The 16932-nt window shown below is 46.6% G+C and overlaps 1 protein-coding gene across 5 annotated transcripts in view; it reads right to left on the bottom strand.

Moving 5' to 3' along the window:
• The window catches only part of LOC139332113 (probable E3 ubiquitin-protein ligase HECTD4), a 36216-nt gene that overhangs the window by 6137 nt on the left and 13147 nt on the right, over window positions 1-16932 (bottom strand). For 4 of the 5 annotated variants that reach the window (XM_070963829.1, XM_070963827.1, XM_070963830.1 and 1 more), the window contains 46 exons: window positions 16551-16749; window positions 16327-16446; window positions 16132-16236; window positions 15845-16008; window positions 15437-15682; window positions 14688-14880; window positions 14104-14208; window positions 13911-14003; window positions 13642-13810; window positions 13283-13418; window positions 13042-13186; window positions 12768-12934; window positions 12535-12681; window positions 12252-12436; window positions 11908-12061; window positions 11494-11774; window positions 11172-11358; window positions 10994-11075; window positions 10683-10885; window positions 10418-10553; window positions 10079-10261; window positions 9759-9923; window positions 9488-9657; window positions 9161-9276; window positions 8932-9035; window positions 8415-8576; window positions 8150-8298; window positions 7936-8015; window positions 7495-7658; window positions 7140-7377; window positions 6871-7007; window positions 6648-6774; window positions 6063-6200; window positions 5743-5879; window positions 4960-5120; window positions 4700-4881; window positions 4393-4598; window positions 4157-4287; window positions 3839-4044; window positions 3547-3726; window positions 1633-3032; window positions 1333-1540; window positions 1022-1245; window positions 746-891; window positions 543-646; window positions 23-146 (listed from right to left, as the gene is read on the bottom strand). In XM_070963829.1, the coding sequence (XP_070819930.1) occupies window positions 23-146; window positions 543-646; window positions 746-891; window positions 1022-1245; window positions 1333-1540; window positions 1633-3032; window positions 3547-3726; window positions 3839-4044; window positions 4157-4287; window positions 4393-4598; window positions 4700-4881; window positions 4960-5120; window positions 5743-5879; window positions 6063-6200; window positions 6648-6774; window positions 6871-7007; window positions 7140-7377; window positions 7495-7658; window positions 7936-8015; window positions 8150-8298; window positions 8415-8576; window positions 8932-9035; window positions 9161-9276; window positions 9488-9657; window positions 9759-9923; window positions 10079-10261; window positions 10418-10553; window positions 10683-10885; window positions 10994-11075; window positions 11172-11358; window positions 11494-11774; window positions 11908-12061; window positions 12252-12436; window positions 12535-12681; window positions 12768-12934; window positions 13042-13186; window positions 13283-13418; window positions 13642-13810; window positions 13911-14003; window positions 14104-14208; window positions 14688-14880; window positions 15437-15682; window positions 15845-16008; window positions 16132-16236; window positions 16327-16446; window positions 16551-16749 (8559 nt within the window). Of the gene's footprint in view, window positions 1-22; window positions 147-542; window positions 647-745; window positions 892-1021; window positions 1246-1332; window positions 1541-1632; window positions 3033-3546; window positions 3727-3838; window positions 4045-4156; window positions 4288-4392; window positions 4599-4699; window positions 4882-4959; window positions 5121-5742; window positions 5880-6062; window positions 6201-6647; window positions 6775-6870; window positions 7008-7139; window positions 7378-7494; window positions 7659-7935; window positions 8016-8149; window positions 8299-8414; window positions 8577-8931; window positions 9036-9160; window positions 9277-9487; window positions 9658-9758; window positions 9924-10078; window positions 10262-10417; window positions 10554-10682; window positions 10886-10993; window positions 11076-11171; window positions 11359-11493; window positions 11775-11907; window positions 12062-12251; window positions 12437-12534; window positions 12682-12767; window positions 12935-13041; window positions 13187-13282; window positions 13419-13641; window positions 13815-13910; window positions 14004-14103; window positions 14209-14687; window positions 14881-15436; window positions 15683-15844; window positions 16009-16131; window positions 16237-16326; window positions 16447-16550; window positions 16750-16932 lie in introns of all 5 variants that reach the window. The other variant, XM_070963828.1, reaches the window with a different exon arrangement.

Below are 16932 nucleotides of genomic sequence, written 5' to 3' on the forward strand. Positions count from 1 at the left end.
GGCTTTGACCCCCAAGTCTCACCTTTCAAAGTGCAGATCATATCCACAAGCCAAAATGGCCCTCCAGACGCTGCGGATGTCCTGCTTGGCACGGTCAACAGCAAATTTATGGAAGCCTTCCAGTGTCAGGTACTTCTCCTCTGGGACTAAAGAAAACAGAGAGGTGTGTGAGAGAGCTCCTGGTTACAGAACAGGCAGTAGGGCAGTAGAGCATCATAGTAGAGCCACAGGTTATGAGTGCAAAGTCGCATCTTCAAATCGCTAACGTTCTCTGGATAACGGTAACAGCATACCTGGACTCATTTCCAGTTATATGTTCACAAGCAGGAAATCTTTACTTTTCTGTCAGTTTCATTATTAAACCCACATTTAAGCAAGTGGAGAAGAGCACAGACACTTTTCCACACATCCAGTGGTATGAAGCAAAAATGTGCTGTGCTGATTTAGCTGTTGTCCATGACTTTGAAGCATCCATCAACTCACATATTCATCAACTCACATGTCATGTGTGTAGTCAAAGTGTGTCTGTGGCTCCTGCTAACCTTCAGTTTTCTTCGCAGGAGATTTCTCCACATCTTTCTCATCAGGCCTGGATTTCTCAGGAGACTTCGGCTTCAGAACTGTCTTCTTCTCACTCAGTGCAGTCCTGGCAGAGGCAGCAGACCAGCGACTTTGATTTAATTAGGGTCAAAGTGTAAAGTGCTTAAACGTGTGCTTGCACAGACAGTGTTGTGTGAGACCTTACCTGACGCTGTTGAGCACAGACTTTTCCTTGGTGGGAGGTTTGGTGATGGGCCTCTTGGTGCTCACAACCTTGCCTTGGTGCTGCTCTTTTCCTGCTTTGCTGTATTTGTTCTTATTGGGCTTGGGAGTGCCATATTTTCTTAGAATCTGATACAAACAGATCATGTGAATGCACATACATTATAAAGACTTAATTCCTTTGTGTATCATTGAATGAAACAGTGAACGCAGTTAAATCACTGCATTTTTCAACATCTCCTGCTCACGCCTTACATACCTGAGTAAGCTGGTCCTCGAGTACTTTCTTTGGAGGCCTAACGTTGGTGAAGAAAGTATGCAGTAGGTTTCCAGGAGTCTGAGCGTTGATCTGCTCCTTGCTGAGGTAAATGTCAGACACTTTCACAGGCTTGGCCGGTGTGAGGCTGAGCATCTGCTCGGAGTGCACACAGCTCTTAAAAATATCTGTGAGGACATCTCGCGCTCCGGGTACAAGCTTGTCACCTTTAAACATGGAGAGATAAGATTTCATACTGGCAGAACTAGAGTCATTGTGTAAATGCTGAAGATATCTACCAGTCAAATACCAACCTCTGACGGACTTGTCCAGGAAGTAGTCTTCAAGAGCGGAGCTTCCTTGTGTGTCAAACAGGCTTTGATTAACACTGGAGGCTGTGAGGATCTCCTCATTGGTCAACTCCATTAGCTCCTCTTCACCTTCCAGACTGGATAAGCCAATCAGGTCACTGCTGTTGAAAAGACTGGCACGGATTTTTTCCACTTTGGCCCGAGATCGAACCTACAATTAACCAAAGACAGACGCGCATTTTTCCTCAGAACCAAACAAAATCAAACAGCGTAGATCTGTTATGTTGCTCTTCATCAACCCACCTCGATGACAGCATAACCCTTGATGGGCCTGGCCATGACTGCATTGCTCTCCAGCGAGGTCACTGTGTGCACAGAGCCCCCATCTGACACCGACGGAGTTTCTGCACTGTCGAGAGGCTCCCCCAAGCTGCCAAGACTCCCCAGGCTTCCTGTGCTGCACAGGGAGGTATCTAGACTCTCCTGACTAGAAACAGTCTGGGCGTCTTGAGGGCCCTGCTGCGGGTACGTAACGGCCGAAGCTGCAGCAGCAGGTGTGAGAGGTGGAACAGCTAACAGCTCCTGATCGACAGAAAGTTCACTGGCAGTGCGGGAGACGCCCTGAGTGGAGCTGCAGATTGACGTCTGGCTGGTAGAAGCTGATGCGCTCACGCTCATCGCTGGAGTCACACTGCTGGAGCTGTCAGGGCTCTCAGGACCTCCGCTGTTGGGGAAGTGTCGCTCAGGTTCAGGGCCCGCTTTGCCATCCTGAGGGCTAGAAACCCCAGCTCCTGCTTTTGGCTTCTTGGGGTCCTCTTCCTGCAGAGGGATGAAGACCTCATCTTTGAAGAGGCCTCCATGTGCGTTGCAAGCCCTGCGGATAGCATTTCGAACCACGGCCTCCTCCAGGTGCGTGGGGATACCTGAGAGCACCAGTAGGCGACTGTGGGCAGTGGGGCCCACCAAGGCCTGGCAGGCATCTGTCACTGCATCACTGGTCACACTTAAGCCCTGCGGGTCTTTGTTGGCAAGATGTCGCAGGATCATCAGGAGAGTGAGGCAGCGGTGGAACCACAGCATGTCCTCAGGTTTACTGCCAGCCATGTTCAGCAGGGCACTGTCACTCTCCGACAACCGTGCTCCTCCACTGCCTCGCTTCCCAGAGACCGCTGCCGCCACTGCAGCCGCCGCTCTCTCACGCTTCATCTTCACCTTCTTACGTTTGGATAGCAGACTGGGGCTCTGCGGCGTCTGGCCTGGGGATGATGATGAAGATGAAGAGGAGTCACTAAGGTTAGGGGCGCTGGTGGAGGACAGAGCTCCCACTGAAGAGCCGCCAACGTTTAGGGGAAGCGTCACCTCTGCCACAGCCAGACACACCTCCATCAGAGCGTGGAAGTAGGTGGAGAACCGGCTCTGCTCTGCCCCCAGAGCCAACGCAATGCCTCCAGATGAAGACCCCCCGGCCCCAGCCCCCCCAGCAGTCCATCCCTGAGTCTCCCGGTCATACAGCTTTCGCAGTTCAGTCTGCAGGGCCATGAGCACTGCGAGGCAGGGGTTAAGCAGCAGAGCAATGGAGCTGGAGAGACCAGCAGGGCTCTTCCGCTGCTCCAAGTGGTGGATCTTCCGCAAAAGCTCAGCCAGCAAATGAAAGATGAGCTCTTTGATGGAGGCAGCCAGATCAGTGGTCCAAAGCAAACCACCTAAAACAATAAGAACAAGGACACAGAAAAACTAAAAACACTGAAATTTGGGATTTTGGGAAATCTATACTTGTGTTTAGTATGATTTATCTTGCAAGCTTTCAAAGTTCTTCTATGATTTATGAAGCTAGTACTGAAGAATTCTGTATGTTTTGGTTTAACTAGCTCATAAACTCTGACATTTTATGACCTTGTGAGTACTGTACATGCGTCTTTCAGAGTGGTGAGCAGTTCTGAAAACTTTAAAGTCCAACATCGAAAGAGGTAATATATCTCTGTGACCTTCCTTCTTTGTTTTTTTAACAAACGAATTAAGCATTAAATAAAATCAAAAGATAATCAAACAAACCAGGAACAAAATGTCAAAACAGAATTTTAAACAAATAAGCAAAATCCACCTTTGTGCTTGTTTTGACTGTGGGGAAGGATTTTACTTGGGCTGCATTTAGCATGTGTGAATGTGTACTGCATGAACCGGGCTCATCAAAGTGTTTTTGACTGGTGTTCTACCTACCCAGCAGTTCAACCACCTGCAGCAGCACAGACGAGGGCACCGTGTCCAGCTCATCCTCTGATCGCTCATTGCTTTCTCCCAGCTTCCATGTCAACAGCTGTTCAGCGAACGCCATGGCCAGAGGAAACTCCAGTGGCAAGGAGTGCAGCACCAGTACAGCACCAGGAGGGGGCGACACCCCTACAGTCAAGACAATGGGATATTTAATTCCATTTCATCCTCTAACAGACGTCCTTTTTCTGAAAAGTTTCAACAGCCTGTATGAATTTACTTTGGGGAGTTAGATACTCACCCAGTCTGATGTGGACCTTATCAGTGGGTATGATAACAGAGGGATACTGGTTGGTGGTGGGAGGGGGAGTAAGGCCTGTGTTGGTAGGTGAGGCATCCAGTGGATAGCACACTGCCTCCATCAAGTTTAGCTGTCCATTTCTACGCACTTTGTGGCCGAGGCCATACACCATGACTCGAGCCCAGGGAGCCTTGTACAGGCTGGAGCTACAGGAGTGGAAAAGACAGGAGCCAATTTTAAATATTCAACAGGGGATGGATGGCAAAAAATTTGAGTTCATTACAAATTGTTGATGTTGAGCACTTCTGAGGAACTCACTCTTTGCGGCAGCCTAGCTGGCTCTCCTTGCAGGATACGATCACAAATGCAGCGCCTGGAAAGCTGACATCCATGCTAACCTTTGACTCTGTCACAGGAAACTCCTCAGATGTAAACTGCTCTGGTGCATTCTGTCAAAGTAAACACAATTTATAAGAGAAGGTTAGCAGCTTCACAAACTGGGTTTGTCTCCAGAGACAAGCTTGTAAAGGCGGGCACTGATTGGCAGAGCTGACCTGCAGGAAGCAGCAGATCTGCTTTGTGAGCTCCAGCAGGCTTTCCTCTCCTTGATGCAAGGCACGGGTGATGGCCACTGTCAGCCACTCCCGGATGGGCTGAGCGTTGCCCTGGTAGAATAGTTCTGAGGGAGAGCAGCTTTGGCCCTGGAGGTTGTGAAGCACCGACTGGGCCAGTAGGATAGAACTAGAGCTAATAGTGCCATCTACAGGAAGAAAAGCATCAGAGCCATGAGCACACACACACAGAGGGTCGTTAACACCACACTGACAGATCCAGTCGTTCACAACAACCATTAATACTCACCGGGGAGGGGTGGAGCCAGCAGCTGATTAGACAGCAGCTGCAGGTGTTCTAAGGTGATGTCACGGATTGCAGGTATGTGGAAGAGACGAGTGAAGGTGTGGGGATTCTTGGGGGCGAAGATGTTGAGCAGGGCCATACGGCAGTATAACCGAGCCAGTGCACTCTCGCAGCGAAGCAGCTCCCTACAGAAAAGCACACTTTTGAGCACTGGTGTAAGACACATTCACATTATGTGGATCCCCATTAGGTTCATACATTACCTATGAATCTGAATGTTGCTGCTGTCCAATGAGACTAAGCCGTTCGCCGCAGTACGTCGAGACCCAGCAGGCGGGCGTTCCAGCATCTCAATGGGGTACCAATATCTCACCAGCACCCCCTCACTGCGCAGGTAGGTCTCCACCTGTACCAGCTCATTCACCTGGAGGAGTTGAACATAACAATGGCACAAAAATATCTGAGCCCCGGCTAACAGATATGTACTGCCAGTTTTGTAAAAGTGGGTTTTGACAAAGAAGCCTCTACGTCACAGAATATTTTAAGACTTAGGGGAGAAGGTGCTTAATTAGTGTAAATGTAAGTAGAAAAAGAAAGTTCTGCATTTATTGTGAATCTAAATAGGTATTTACTGAAATTTATGCTCTTTTAATTTAGAAGATTTATGGGTAGAAGAATGTCTCATTTGTGGACAAGAGACAATTAAATTGGTTTCTTATTTAAGGAATGCATGGGAGCTTGGGAACAGAGCCTTGAATCAGTGATGAGTGGGTGATGATGACGATGATGATGATTCATTCATGTTTGTAGGTATTTATTTCTCTTGTTAGAACGATTACTTGAGCTAATCTGTGGCCATCGTGCTGGAAGTTATTTCTTTGTGGGAGCGAGTCTGTGTTTTCTTACTGTTTGATGTCAAGGTGTCTTATCATCCCATGAGGGATACTTAATAAAATTCAATTAATTCACACTCAAACCAGTGGGAGTTTATTGAGTACATCTCCAATAATGGCTCAAATCACTAAAGCATCAAATCTTGTACTTACAGAGTCCACATCCAGCACTACGCCATGCAAGCCAAAGGTCTTCAACATGCCCCGGATTGCAAACTTCGGCAGGGCTGTCCCCCCTGTCGTGGTGTTGGTATTGTTGCTGTCCGGACAGCGGATGACCACAGTCAAGCCTGTGTTAAGTCAGCAAATTATCATACAGGTCAATTGTTTTATAGAAGTCCACTGGCAAGTTTGAAGTGCAGAGGACGATATGTCAACAGTTTTAATACTCTACTTATTTACAATGTACCCTGAAGTTGGCTCATTTTAACTTAACTAAGTGTGCTATTCATAGTGATGTAGGTGGACGTTACCTTTGCGAACTTTGTCGATGGTGAACTTGTTGGCCTCATCCTTGATATCCTCAATGGTTGGCAGGTAGAGGTCACGAGGAATGCCGCCGTTCTCTTCATACAGGAACTCCACTGTCTGTCTTGCAATGTCAACCATGCCTGTTGTCAACAAAATACACCACAGAGATGAAGTGTCAAAGCTGTCCTCGTTTAAACTATATTAAGCAAATGTGTCCAAAATTTCAAAGCCTAATATTAACATAATCATCAACAGTCAGTCAGATTTAACTGTGTTACTCTGCACTCATGATTAAGCATTAAAATGCCTTCATAACATTTTGCTGAATCAGTTTTAACCTCGTGAAAATCCAAACGTTTGAGCCTCTTGTCATGTTTATACATTGGAGAGCAGTATTCAGTGTCCATGACCCCTGTGCACATTTTAAACTACGCAAATTTTAACTGACCTCTATTGACCTGTAGTGAACAGGTCATCTCGATCAAATGATGTTGAATGGGCTAAAGTGTTTTCTGTTATGGTGCTTTGCTATGTGTACCGTAACTGGACTTGAGGTTTTGTATTAATGCCACTCTTTCACTCTTTACCTAGCTGCAGAGCTCCTTTGATTTGGTCCAGACCAGATTTCCTCTCAGCCTCATTACGGAAGCGCCTTCGAATGGTGGGGAACACTTTGGTCTCCCAGGCCTTTACCAGCAAGGCATAATGATCCTCCTGACACAGTCAAACAAACAGAAAATAAAGTCAGCACAAACTGAAATTTCATTTGGAGTTCATTATTGGAAGATGAGAAGTTGAGGCCTCACTCACTCTTGGGACATCATCATCATCCTCATCATCACTCTCATCATCTGCAATAGGGGGAGGATGTGGATCAGGCCCAGAGGTGACCAGGTTCTCATAGCTCAGCTCCACTTTGTAATGGCACGACAGGTCACTGTTGTACTCTGTCCCAACAGGAAAGGACAAGAGGAAAATGCAAGTTTACCAAATGTTGCCAAGCGGGAGGCAAAATGAATCCTTGTATCAGTGTTGCTCACTCCCTGCATGTCATGGCTGAAAAGATGCGATAAACATACGTTGTTGGGCGACTGCCACAGCTGCAATCCGACAAGGGGGTCCATGGGAGCCAGAGTCAGAGGTCACGCTTGCACCTGCATCGTTATCACTGTCTGAGGCCATAGCAAAGGGCAGTGCTTCAAAATTTGCACTTATTTCCTCTGCCAGGTCCACACACAAGTCAGCCGCATTTCTGTGTGCTTGGCCTTCAGCGTATGCAAATGGCCGGCTTCCAAAGTTGGCACGGATCTTTGAGTTCTGAAAAAAGAAAATGAAATAATGAAGGAGAGCATTAATCCTGAGGGGAAACAGCAATGAATTAATATGTAATAAAGATCACTCGTTTCAAGGTCACTTTAGTCAAAAGAATCCTACCTTTTTCTGAATGTGGACCAGAGGCCACATCCCACCAGCAACATCCTCCAGGATGGGGCCAAGCCGCTGGCCGCAGTAGGTGAAGTACACCCTGCCCTTTGGGGCCTGACCAGGGGGTGGAGGAGTGCCCTCCGAACGCTCCCAACCTATTCCAGCCACATCGCCTGCATTTAAACAAACGTAAGGTCACATTCTTAGTCATGACTCAACAGGTAATGACATATTTTAAAACATGCTGACACCAGATACAGCTTGAGTTAAAGAAGCAAGACGTGCTTGCAAAACAGCTTTTTTGAAAGAGCAGGCAGATAAGATACAATGCTTTTAAGGAGTTTAGTACAAATCCATACCACACACTGTTGTATGGATTTCTAAGCTGACTAAATCAAACAAAGGAGACAGATTGTATTCAAAGAAAAACATGTTTGTCTCCTGTCTCACCAGGAAGTAGAGCCACATCCAGCCTGACACTCTTCCACTGCAGCAGACTGGAGCCATTATAATGCACTGCCCTACCATTACTGACACATACAGACAGACAGGAGACAGACGCACAGAGGAAAGACACAAACGAGAAGGATAGCAGTCAGCACTCAAGTCAGAGACAGAGCAGTGGGAAAAGAGTCTATCAGAGTTAATATGCAGGTGAGCATACTTATGAAACAGGCATGTGCCGACAGGGTTGGTCCACGCTCCGTCTCTCTTCTCCGCCTCAGTGGCAAAGCCAAAGGACACAATTGGGCCGCTGTCCTCCTCAGAGTCTCCATAGGAGACAATTTCTATCTCCCAGTAAAAAGATGGGGCCTGCCGGGACAAAGAGAAGTAAATGGAAGGCTGCAAGCAGGCTGCAGTATCAGTTATTATTTTTTCTCACTACAAACAAACTGAGATGGTAAAACATTCTGCTGTGATGTGCCCACCTGGATTGGTACAGGACAGGTGGCGTAGATGAAGGTGCCTCTTGGCAGTCCTCCTCCGGCGCTTGGATCAGCCAGGAAGGTGACAGAGGTCAGACGGGATGAGAACATGCAGGCACGGACTGGAGGAAACACTCTGGATGGACACCAGGTGATCTCCTTGGGCTGATGAGACACGTGCAACAAAGGGATAAGGAGAAAAATGGAGCTGACCAATCTGATAAGCTTAACTTATCAAACTGTCTTTGAAGAGTTTTTTTAGTGCATTATGATTTTATGCTTGCAGCAATATGTGAATTTCTTCAAATTATTATCTTGCCTTCAGCTAAAATAAACTAAAATATGTTCAGATTTTAACAGTTTTCCATCAACACTTTTTTAAGACTGAAGTTGATAAATGTGTATTTTCAGCTGTATACGGGCCACATTTATGTTACAAAAGAGGGGATTGCTTATCTTAGTTGGTTCCTGCAAAAATGACAGCAATAAAAACAAAAATTTGAAATTTGGTAACTCCTACCTGGCGTCTGTCTGTCTGCAGTGGTGGAGGAGGAGGCCGAGCGCAGTCCCGGTAAAGCATTCTCACTCTTTCACACTGAGCTTCAACCATGCCGAGACGCTCCCCTGCAAGGGATGACACAACTTGTGACATGTTTGACAGAGGTGATTGGTGTGCCACAACTACATTGTAAATACAAGTTTTTGGGTACTCAAATGATCTGACATGCTGGTGTGTACGGTATGCTCACCTGGGCTGCATTCCTGGGCAACCAGGTTGAGAACCTCAACAGCAGCAGGACACTGCTGGATGAACTCCTCACAAAAGGAGCTGTCCTCTAGCAGCTGTGCCATCACCAGGCACGCCCTGAAAACCATTAACAACCATGAGATTTTTGTCCAATCTCTGATTTTGATGTCAAACTTCTACTGCATCGTAAATAAAGCAGATTAAACACACATCTCAACCTCTGACCATCAATGAAAACAAGTTCAAACTGATGAAAACTTGGAAATGTTCACAGACATGCTGACCCTTTCAGAAGCGGATGCGTTCATTTAGATGAAACTTTGCTAACCTGGTCCTGATTTCAGCCAGCAAGCGTACTGCAGCCATTACCGGGCTGGAGCCATCTCCTGTAGCTGGTAGAGAAGTGTGAATGGACAGACTGCCCTCCTGTGGCAGAAGCATGGACTGCACAGCTTGTACCACCTTTTCTGTGATCGAGAGTTTGTAGAGGGGGAGAGCCTGTTGGGGGTGAGGAAAAGGTGGAAGGGAGACACAAGTGAGATTAAAGCTGATATTTTTAAAAACAAGTACGATGTTGTGTTTGATTCTGAAACTTGTACCTCAGATCTGGGTGTGCACAGGCGTGATATGGGTACTGTGAGGATGTCAGAGGCTTTGCAAGCTTTCCTGTACTCGCAAGACGGGAACTTGACTGTAGCAATGCCCTCCTGCTCATTGATGGACATAACTATGCCCACGCTACCCAGCACTCCTTTACCTACCACCTGCAGAGCAGAGGAATCACAAGACGTGATGTGAAAATGCCAACATTTAACATTTTAAAGCTCCAGAGGGCAAAGGTGTTGCTTTTCTAATGGGTGGCAATGACAGAAGGAGCTGAGAGTATACAATTTTCACTGATTCTGCTCCGTTAACTAACCTGGACCTCAGAGCCGATCTTAATAGTTTCTTTGAAGCCCCCGAGGGCGCAGAGTGCAGCAACAGCTTGTCTGCCGATGGCCTGCAGTTTAGCCAGCTTTCTGCCACTGCTGCTCCCATTCTCCAGAATACTCTCAGCATACTTCCCCAGCTGAGGGATAAACATCAGGGCCCGGGAGAGGACCTGCCACAAACCCCACATGAGAAAGACTTAGCTTCAACACAAACAGCATCGCATAGAATCACCTCCATGTCAGCCCAAAAAGATTCTCATTATTATTTATTTTTAATTCATGAGCATAACCATTGAAATAAAGTCAGACATATAATAGTTCTTTACTTTTTCAGCAGTGCTGGTCCAGATCTGAGCAGTGTTGGACTCGGGGGCAGTGAGCAGGCTATGCAGCAGAGCAATAACCTCAGCAGCCATACTGTTGGCAACATGGCCACTGATGAACGGCCTGACAGGGTCTGACCTGTTCCCGACAAATTTAGAAGTCAGAACAAGCGTGTCACAAATAGTTTGACTAGATAAATACAGACGTGATGAAGAAATCATATCTACAAGAACTAATCTGGTAATCACTTGTTTGTTATTTCTTTACCTGGCCAGCTCGGCGTTCCTGTCCCTACAAACAGCCGTCTGAGCAGTTTTCTTCTTGTCACCACTGGCGATGCCTCCAGCAGCCTCTTGGGCTAAAGTCTCTACAGGTGGACCAACACTCACTATCAGACCAGACTGGGCCCACTTGTTGGCCTTCCTCAAGGCAGCAGATGCCTCTTCTGTGATCACCTCACAGCTGCCGCTCTAGGGAGGGTTTAAAATAGGACAGCAGAGGTAAGGATGGCGCTTGGCATAAAGCTACAGAAACACAAGTTGTCACATGGTGAGTACACGCTTTTACTCTTACTGTACCTTTGTCATGTCTCTGTCCATCTTCACCACCTTTTCCATGTTCGCTCCAGTGCCAAGCCGAAAAGGACGTCCCTCTGAGCTGCTGCATTTTGGAGTAGATGGAAGAACACTCATGTCAGAAACCCGGACAAAGCACGCTGATGTGAAATGAAAAGAAAGATATCAGGGGCAACCTCACCTGAGAAGTGGTTGTAGAACTTCATGAGATGACTGGTCCTCTCTCTTGTGGATAAAGATTGATAGCTTGCCATCAACCGCCTCTCCCTCCTCCCCAACGTCGTCAGACTTCAGAGCTCCTTTGGAACTGGCACGGGACAGAGAAGTGTCTGGCTCAGAGGAGCTGGGGGACAGCAGGGTCTGACAGCCTGGTGAGGTGTAAATATTGAGAATTAGCATTTGAAAGTAACTTCATGACTATGATGTCTTTGGCACTTGCTTACAAGGGGGGCCGCCCGCTCCTACACACATATATTTAGTACTCCAAGCTAAGAGAGACTAACCTGGTACTACATAGTCTGCCAGCTTGGCGAGCAGCAAGGCGGCAATACGTGAGGCAGGATCATTAGCATCTTGTTGTTCAGCATCTAGAGTGTTGATAGAGTAGCTCCACGAGGGCAGGGCCACGTTACCACAGTCCTCCACACTCATGAGAGGCAGTGCAGCTCGACATAGCTGCAGGATGATGAGTACCAGCTTTGGAGAAGGTCTCTGGTCGAGCAGCAGAGACAAGAGCTTAGAAACACAAGCTGGCTGGCTCAGGATAGCTTTGCCTATGTGGCTCCTGGAATGCAAAACAGAAGAACATATAGAAATATTGTATAAACACACACACACATATATACAAATACATTAATATATACATACATAACGTAAAAGAAAAAAGATCAGGTACAGACATGACAAAAAAAATGTACCTAGAAAGGTCATTGAGCAGACTGAGCACATCCTGTAAGGCATCGTTGCCAGCTGCCTGATTCCCACAGCACTCTGTGGCCCTTGCCAGGTGATTGGTCAACAGGCTGGACACCTGCCGTGCTAGACCAGAGTGCACTGCATCTGTAGAACCACCTTCAAAGGAGAAAAAGAATGATTACTGACCATTACAGCACACTGCTAACTTTCTTTTATGCCACCACTTAGTCTGACCATGTAAAAAAGCATTTAACAATCTTAATGTGCCTGTCCAGCATATGAGCAGCTTTTCTCGACTAACGCTAACAGACCGAGCTTGACAGCTGTCCAAGAAGCAACTACATACCTTCCACCTTCTCCCACTCGATGCAGCGGTTAGCCAGCACCTGGAAAGCAGCCCAGGCCATGGTGGCCACCTTCTGCTTTTTGGTCTGCTTCTCGTTGGAGCTGCATTCCCTTTGACCACTTAAACTACACAAGCTGTCCATGAGCTGGACCAGACCACTCCGAACTAGGCACTGCTCCTCACTCCTGTCACGACACAGTTAAGTAATGAGAGTAAGGAATTTGACAGTTTAGTAGTCCAGAGTAAAATCAGGAGAGAGATAATTCAAGATGAATTCTCTTGCCTGGTGTAGGGGATTGTGCAAAGCAAGCCAATACTGTTGGCACAAGCAATGGGGTAGCGAGCACATAGTGACACTACAGACGTCATGGTCTCCCCAAAGGCCTCCTGCACCTGCTCTACCATTCCACCACAGGTCAGCTCCTCAATCCTGCACAGATTGCACACAAACACAGATGTACAGAGGTGTGTGTAGAGTGGGCTGGGACTGTTGTGTTTATAGCCCAGTTCACTTACCTTGGACCACCTTGCAGTACCATAGTGACAGGCCCCACCAGGTGGGTGACGCCACCGACTCTGACAGCAGCAGTGAGCAACTCCCTCATATGAACAAGTGCCTGCTTCCGCGTGCTGCCGCGTCTCCAACGTGTCTGCGCGGCGGACAGGAAACTGCTGCTTGACACCTACAGAAATTACCAGTAAAGACCTCGATGTCAGACCAGTATCCATTGACTGATTCTCATGCAGGTATGGCACGAAACAAGTCAATTAAAAAAAAAAGGACACTTACAGCCTGATCAGGTGTAGTTCCAATAAAGGCGAAGAGCTGCCCCAGCAGCACACTGTACGTTGGTTTGTCACGGCTGTCCTCTATGGCCAGAGACTGCAGCAGGGTAAACGAGCTGCTGCGGTGACTCGTAGGGTGGTGCCGCCTCCTACAGGTAAAACAACAAGAAAAGGAATAAATTCATCTCTGTCTCATTTATATGAATCTTGAACATTAAATGTATCAAACAAAAACAGACACACACCTTTGGGGCGCGTGTGTAAACTCCAAGTCCTGGTTAGCTATCATCTCCAAGTCAGAGGGTGCAGACATGCTACGGAGGAAGACTGGCTGCTTCACCATGGGGATCACTGTCTTGGCATCTGACACAGATTTAGAGGCTGGCACAGAAAATCGACAAGAATCAGATGAGAATCAAACTCACTGACATTTTGTCTGAAACATCATGCAGTTATGAAAGAAATGGGTAAGTCACATAGCTGCACACAGATTTAATAAGGATGGCTTGAAAGAACAAATCTTTGATCCCAGCCCTGCTGCCCAGCAAGGTTTCACTTAGCAGCTAATCAATGACTTAAGAAGACGCATAAAAAACATATGTACCTGGACCTGGTGTGCCTGCAGGTGTGGTGGTTAGGCTTCTGCAATGTGGAGCAATGGTAACATGGAGCAGCAGCTCAGTGCGGTTCATCAGACTCTTGACGAGTGCCTTGGTTTTGGCCAGTGAGGTGCTGCTTCTCAGGTGCATGGTGTTTACCTCCTGAAAGAACTTCTCCCTGTTGGTGGAGATACATAATATTACTGCATGAACAGACGCACGACAGCTGAGGTAACATCACTTTGTTCCAAGAGCTGGGATGAGTTTTAATTACTTGCCTCAGTGTAAGGACAACATTTTCCAAATCACTAAAATCAAGTGGGACCTCCTTCAGTGAACAAAGCAGCTCCAGCTCCTTTATTTTATTCTAGTACAAAAAAAATAATATGAGTATCAAAGCAAATAGTGATGGTAATGGTATTATCTTGAGAGCAAAGGTTGTAAATTGTGTGTGTGGAGCAGGGCACCTCAAAGAAGTGGTAGTCATGAAAGAAAGGAGTGTTGTTCTCCAGCTTTCCCTGATGGGCCTCCTCCACCTCATTCTGCCACTTCTGCTCCAATTCTGCGACACTCTGAAAGCAACACAGGGGATGATTAGACTCAGTGAGACTCACACTTCTGCCTCTGTTCAGGTCAAAACCCGACTTGTTTTTTTAAAAGCTAAACTCAGATCTTCTGGTCAGCCTCAACCTTTTTTTTTACCTGATTCTATTGTTTTTAATAATGTTCTCATATCTCCAGGCTGTATTTTAATATGCAACATCTCTCTCAATATCTGTGGTCCTGTGATTAGAGATGTAATACGACAGTGTAAACATGCGTACTATAGTAACCTCCTGGCTGCAAACACCATGCAGAAATAATTCCTCATTAATCCTATTTCCTGCAGCCAACGGGAAGAACTTCATTAAACTATCTAACATACAATTTTCTTGAGTATCCGAATTAAAAACTGCCAAAATGAGAAACATGGATGGTGTGCACAGTGTATCTTAAACATCATTTAAATCGTAGCAGTTTTGAAAAACTTCACTGTGTGACAGAAGCTCACCTGCAGCTGGCGCTCCATAGCGTTGATCTTCTTGAAGGTCTCAGCCATGATCTTACAGACCAGGTCGTACTCCTCTGCGTGATCCTCACGGTACTGGTAGTTCACCAGTGACTGCAGCGCATCCACCAGGCTCAGATGTTTTATGACACAAGATACTATGACCTCCTCCATTACATCCGGCCTGATCACCTCCCTTCCAGACAAAGAAATGGGTGAGGAAAAGTGAAAGTGAAAAAAAGCTCAATAAAGCAACAGTTTTATTTTACAGATGGTATGCAGTGAAATCATTATCTATAATACATGTCACCATTTTAAAGCAATATTGCCATCCTTATCCAATAAACATACAAAAACTAAGCAGCTATGGCTTCTATGAACGGAAGGATGCAATACAGAGAGGAAAACAATGAACTTGAAAACAGCCATCAGAAATGAATCAAAAATTCACTGTATGAAGCCTGAAGGCATACAAAAGCCTAGATGTTCTATTCTAAAGCACACTGTGTCAGCCTTTCATTACATAACTGTGGGCTGGCTTCTTTGCAATTAAACAGTCTTAGAAAGTGTTGCTTTATGTCGCTTCACCTCTTTAGTTTTCAGCATGCTTTAAGAGCTTCTGCCTGGATTTCTGAAAGCCTGACTGACAATGCTTTAACATTCTAGCAACGTTTTTGTTCTTCTGTTCTGTTTTCTGTGAGCAGTGACGTCACATGCATGCCATCTGTGCTGTGACAGCATGACCCTCTTACTTGATGCTCGGACGGAATTGCGGTCGAGCCCTTCCAGACACCTCTCGTAGCCTCCCCATGATGCCCGGAGGGAGGCGGATTCGAGGTAAGTCAAAATAGGTGCCGGGCATGAGGCCTGGGGGTGGGATGAGGACATCAGAGGGGTAGGTGAACTCCCGGTCCTCCTCAATAGTGAGCGGCAGAGGTGAAGGGCTGGGTGTGAGGGCAGGAGAGATTGCGCCATTTGCTTCCACCTGCCACTGACACCTAAGCAAAAAACAAAGCGTGTCACCAGCCGGTCATCTTCTCTGACAGCAACTACACACCACTGAAAGATGTGTACCATTTCATACAGTGTACTACATTTATCACACAGGCAATCAATTTCAGCAGGAGACATTTTGTGGTATTTCTGTTTAGCTGCGTCACCTTTGCAGCAGCTTTGAGCAGAGCAAGTCGTGGCAGGCTTCCTCCTCTCTGGTCACCTCTGGACCGTTATATAGAATGCGGAGCATCGAGCAGGCCAGCACTGACAGACCCAGTGCCAGGTCTGCCAGGAAGGGGAGGCCTCCAGAGACATCCTCTGATGATTCCTGAAAACAGAAACAAATAGCATCTGCAGAATTAGCAGTCGTTCCTCATATTTCACACTGCCAGTGTGATTAAACAACGGTATATATAGATGTTTGGCACATGCCAGTGCTCCCATGTGTTACCTGAGCTCTGACAGTGCAGGAGAACCCCCACATGGCTTTATCGGGGGTGTTGTGTTCACGTCCACTCCTCATCTCAAAGGAGAACGTCACAGTGTCTCCTTCAACCTAAAACAGGACACAGAATAAATCTATCTCTTCAAGACTGCACATGCACTGTGTTCACGGTGCATGTTTGTGCACAACAACTTGTTTCACCTTGACAAGGTCTTTGGGCCATCCTGTCCCCAAGACACTGCGACTGCCATATCCCAGAGTGTTCCCTCCATACTCTGTTACTTTACGACTGTTGGTGTTAGGACCAGCGTAGATAACCAACTGAAATATCAGAGAATATATTTAGTGGAAAACATCCCCAACCATAGCTTTGCTATGCTTAAGAAATGACATACATTATGTGTAAGAGCTCAGGGAGTCAGTACCTTGTCATAGTCATACTGTGAGGAGCAGCGAGAATCAAAGCGAAGGTACAGGCAGCGGGCTCCTGGGATGTGTACCGTCTCCTTGAACTTGTAATTGTCCCTCACAGGGTGCACAGTCTCTACTGTCTTCCCAGCAGCCCATGGGGCAGGGATCTTCAGTCCAGTCAGGAAACCGGGCTCCTCACGTTCATCAAGAATTCTAATAGCAAATTACTGGCTTTAGAAAAACAAGCTTATGACAGAGCTTAAGTTACGACAAGTCCTTCTATGATCATGATGAAATAAGACTTTGCTCATTAAAATAATAAATTCTGTAGCAAAGCAATCCAAAGCGTAGTGTGATGGATTCTTTGTGAATTACTGACTTTTAACATTCTTATGG

Source organism: Chaetodon trifascialis, chromosome 6, assembly GCF_039877785.1.
Source record: "Chaetodon trifascialis isolate fChaTrf1 chromosome 6, fChaTrf1.hap1, whole genome shotgun sequence".
Lineage (NCBI taxonomy): Eukaryota > Metazoa > Chordata > Actinopteri > Chaetodontiformes > Chaetodontidae > Chaetodon > Chaetodon trifascialis.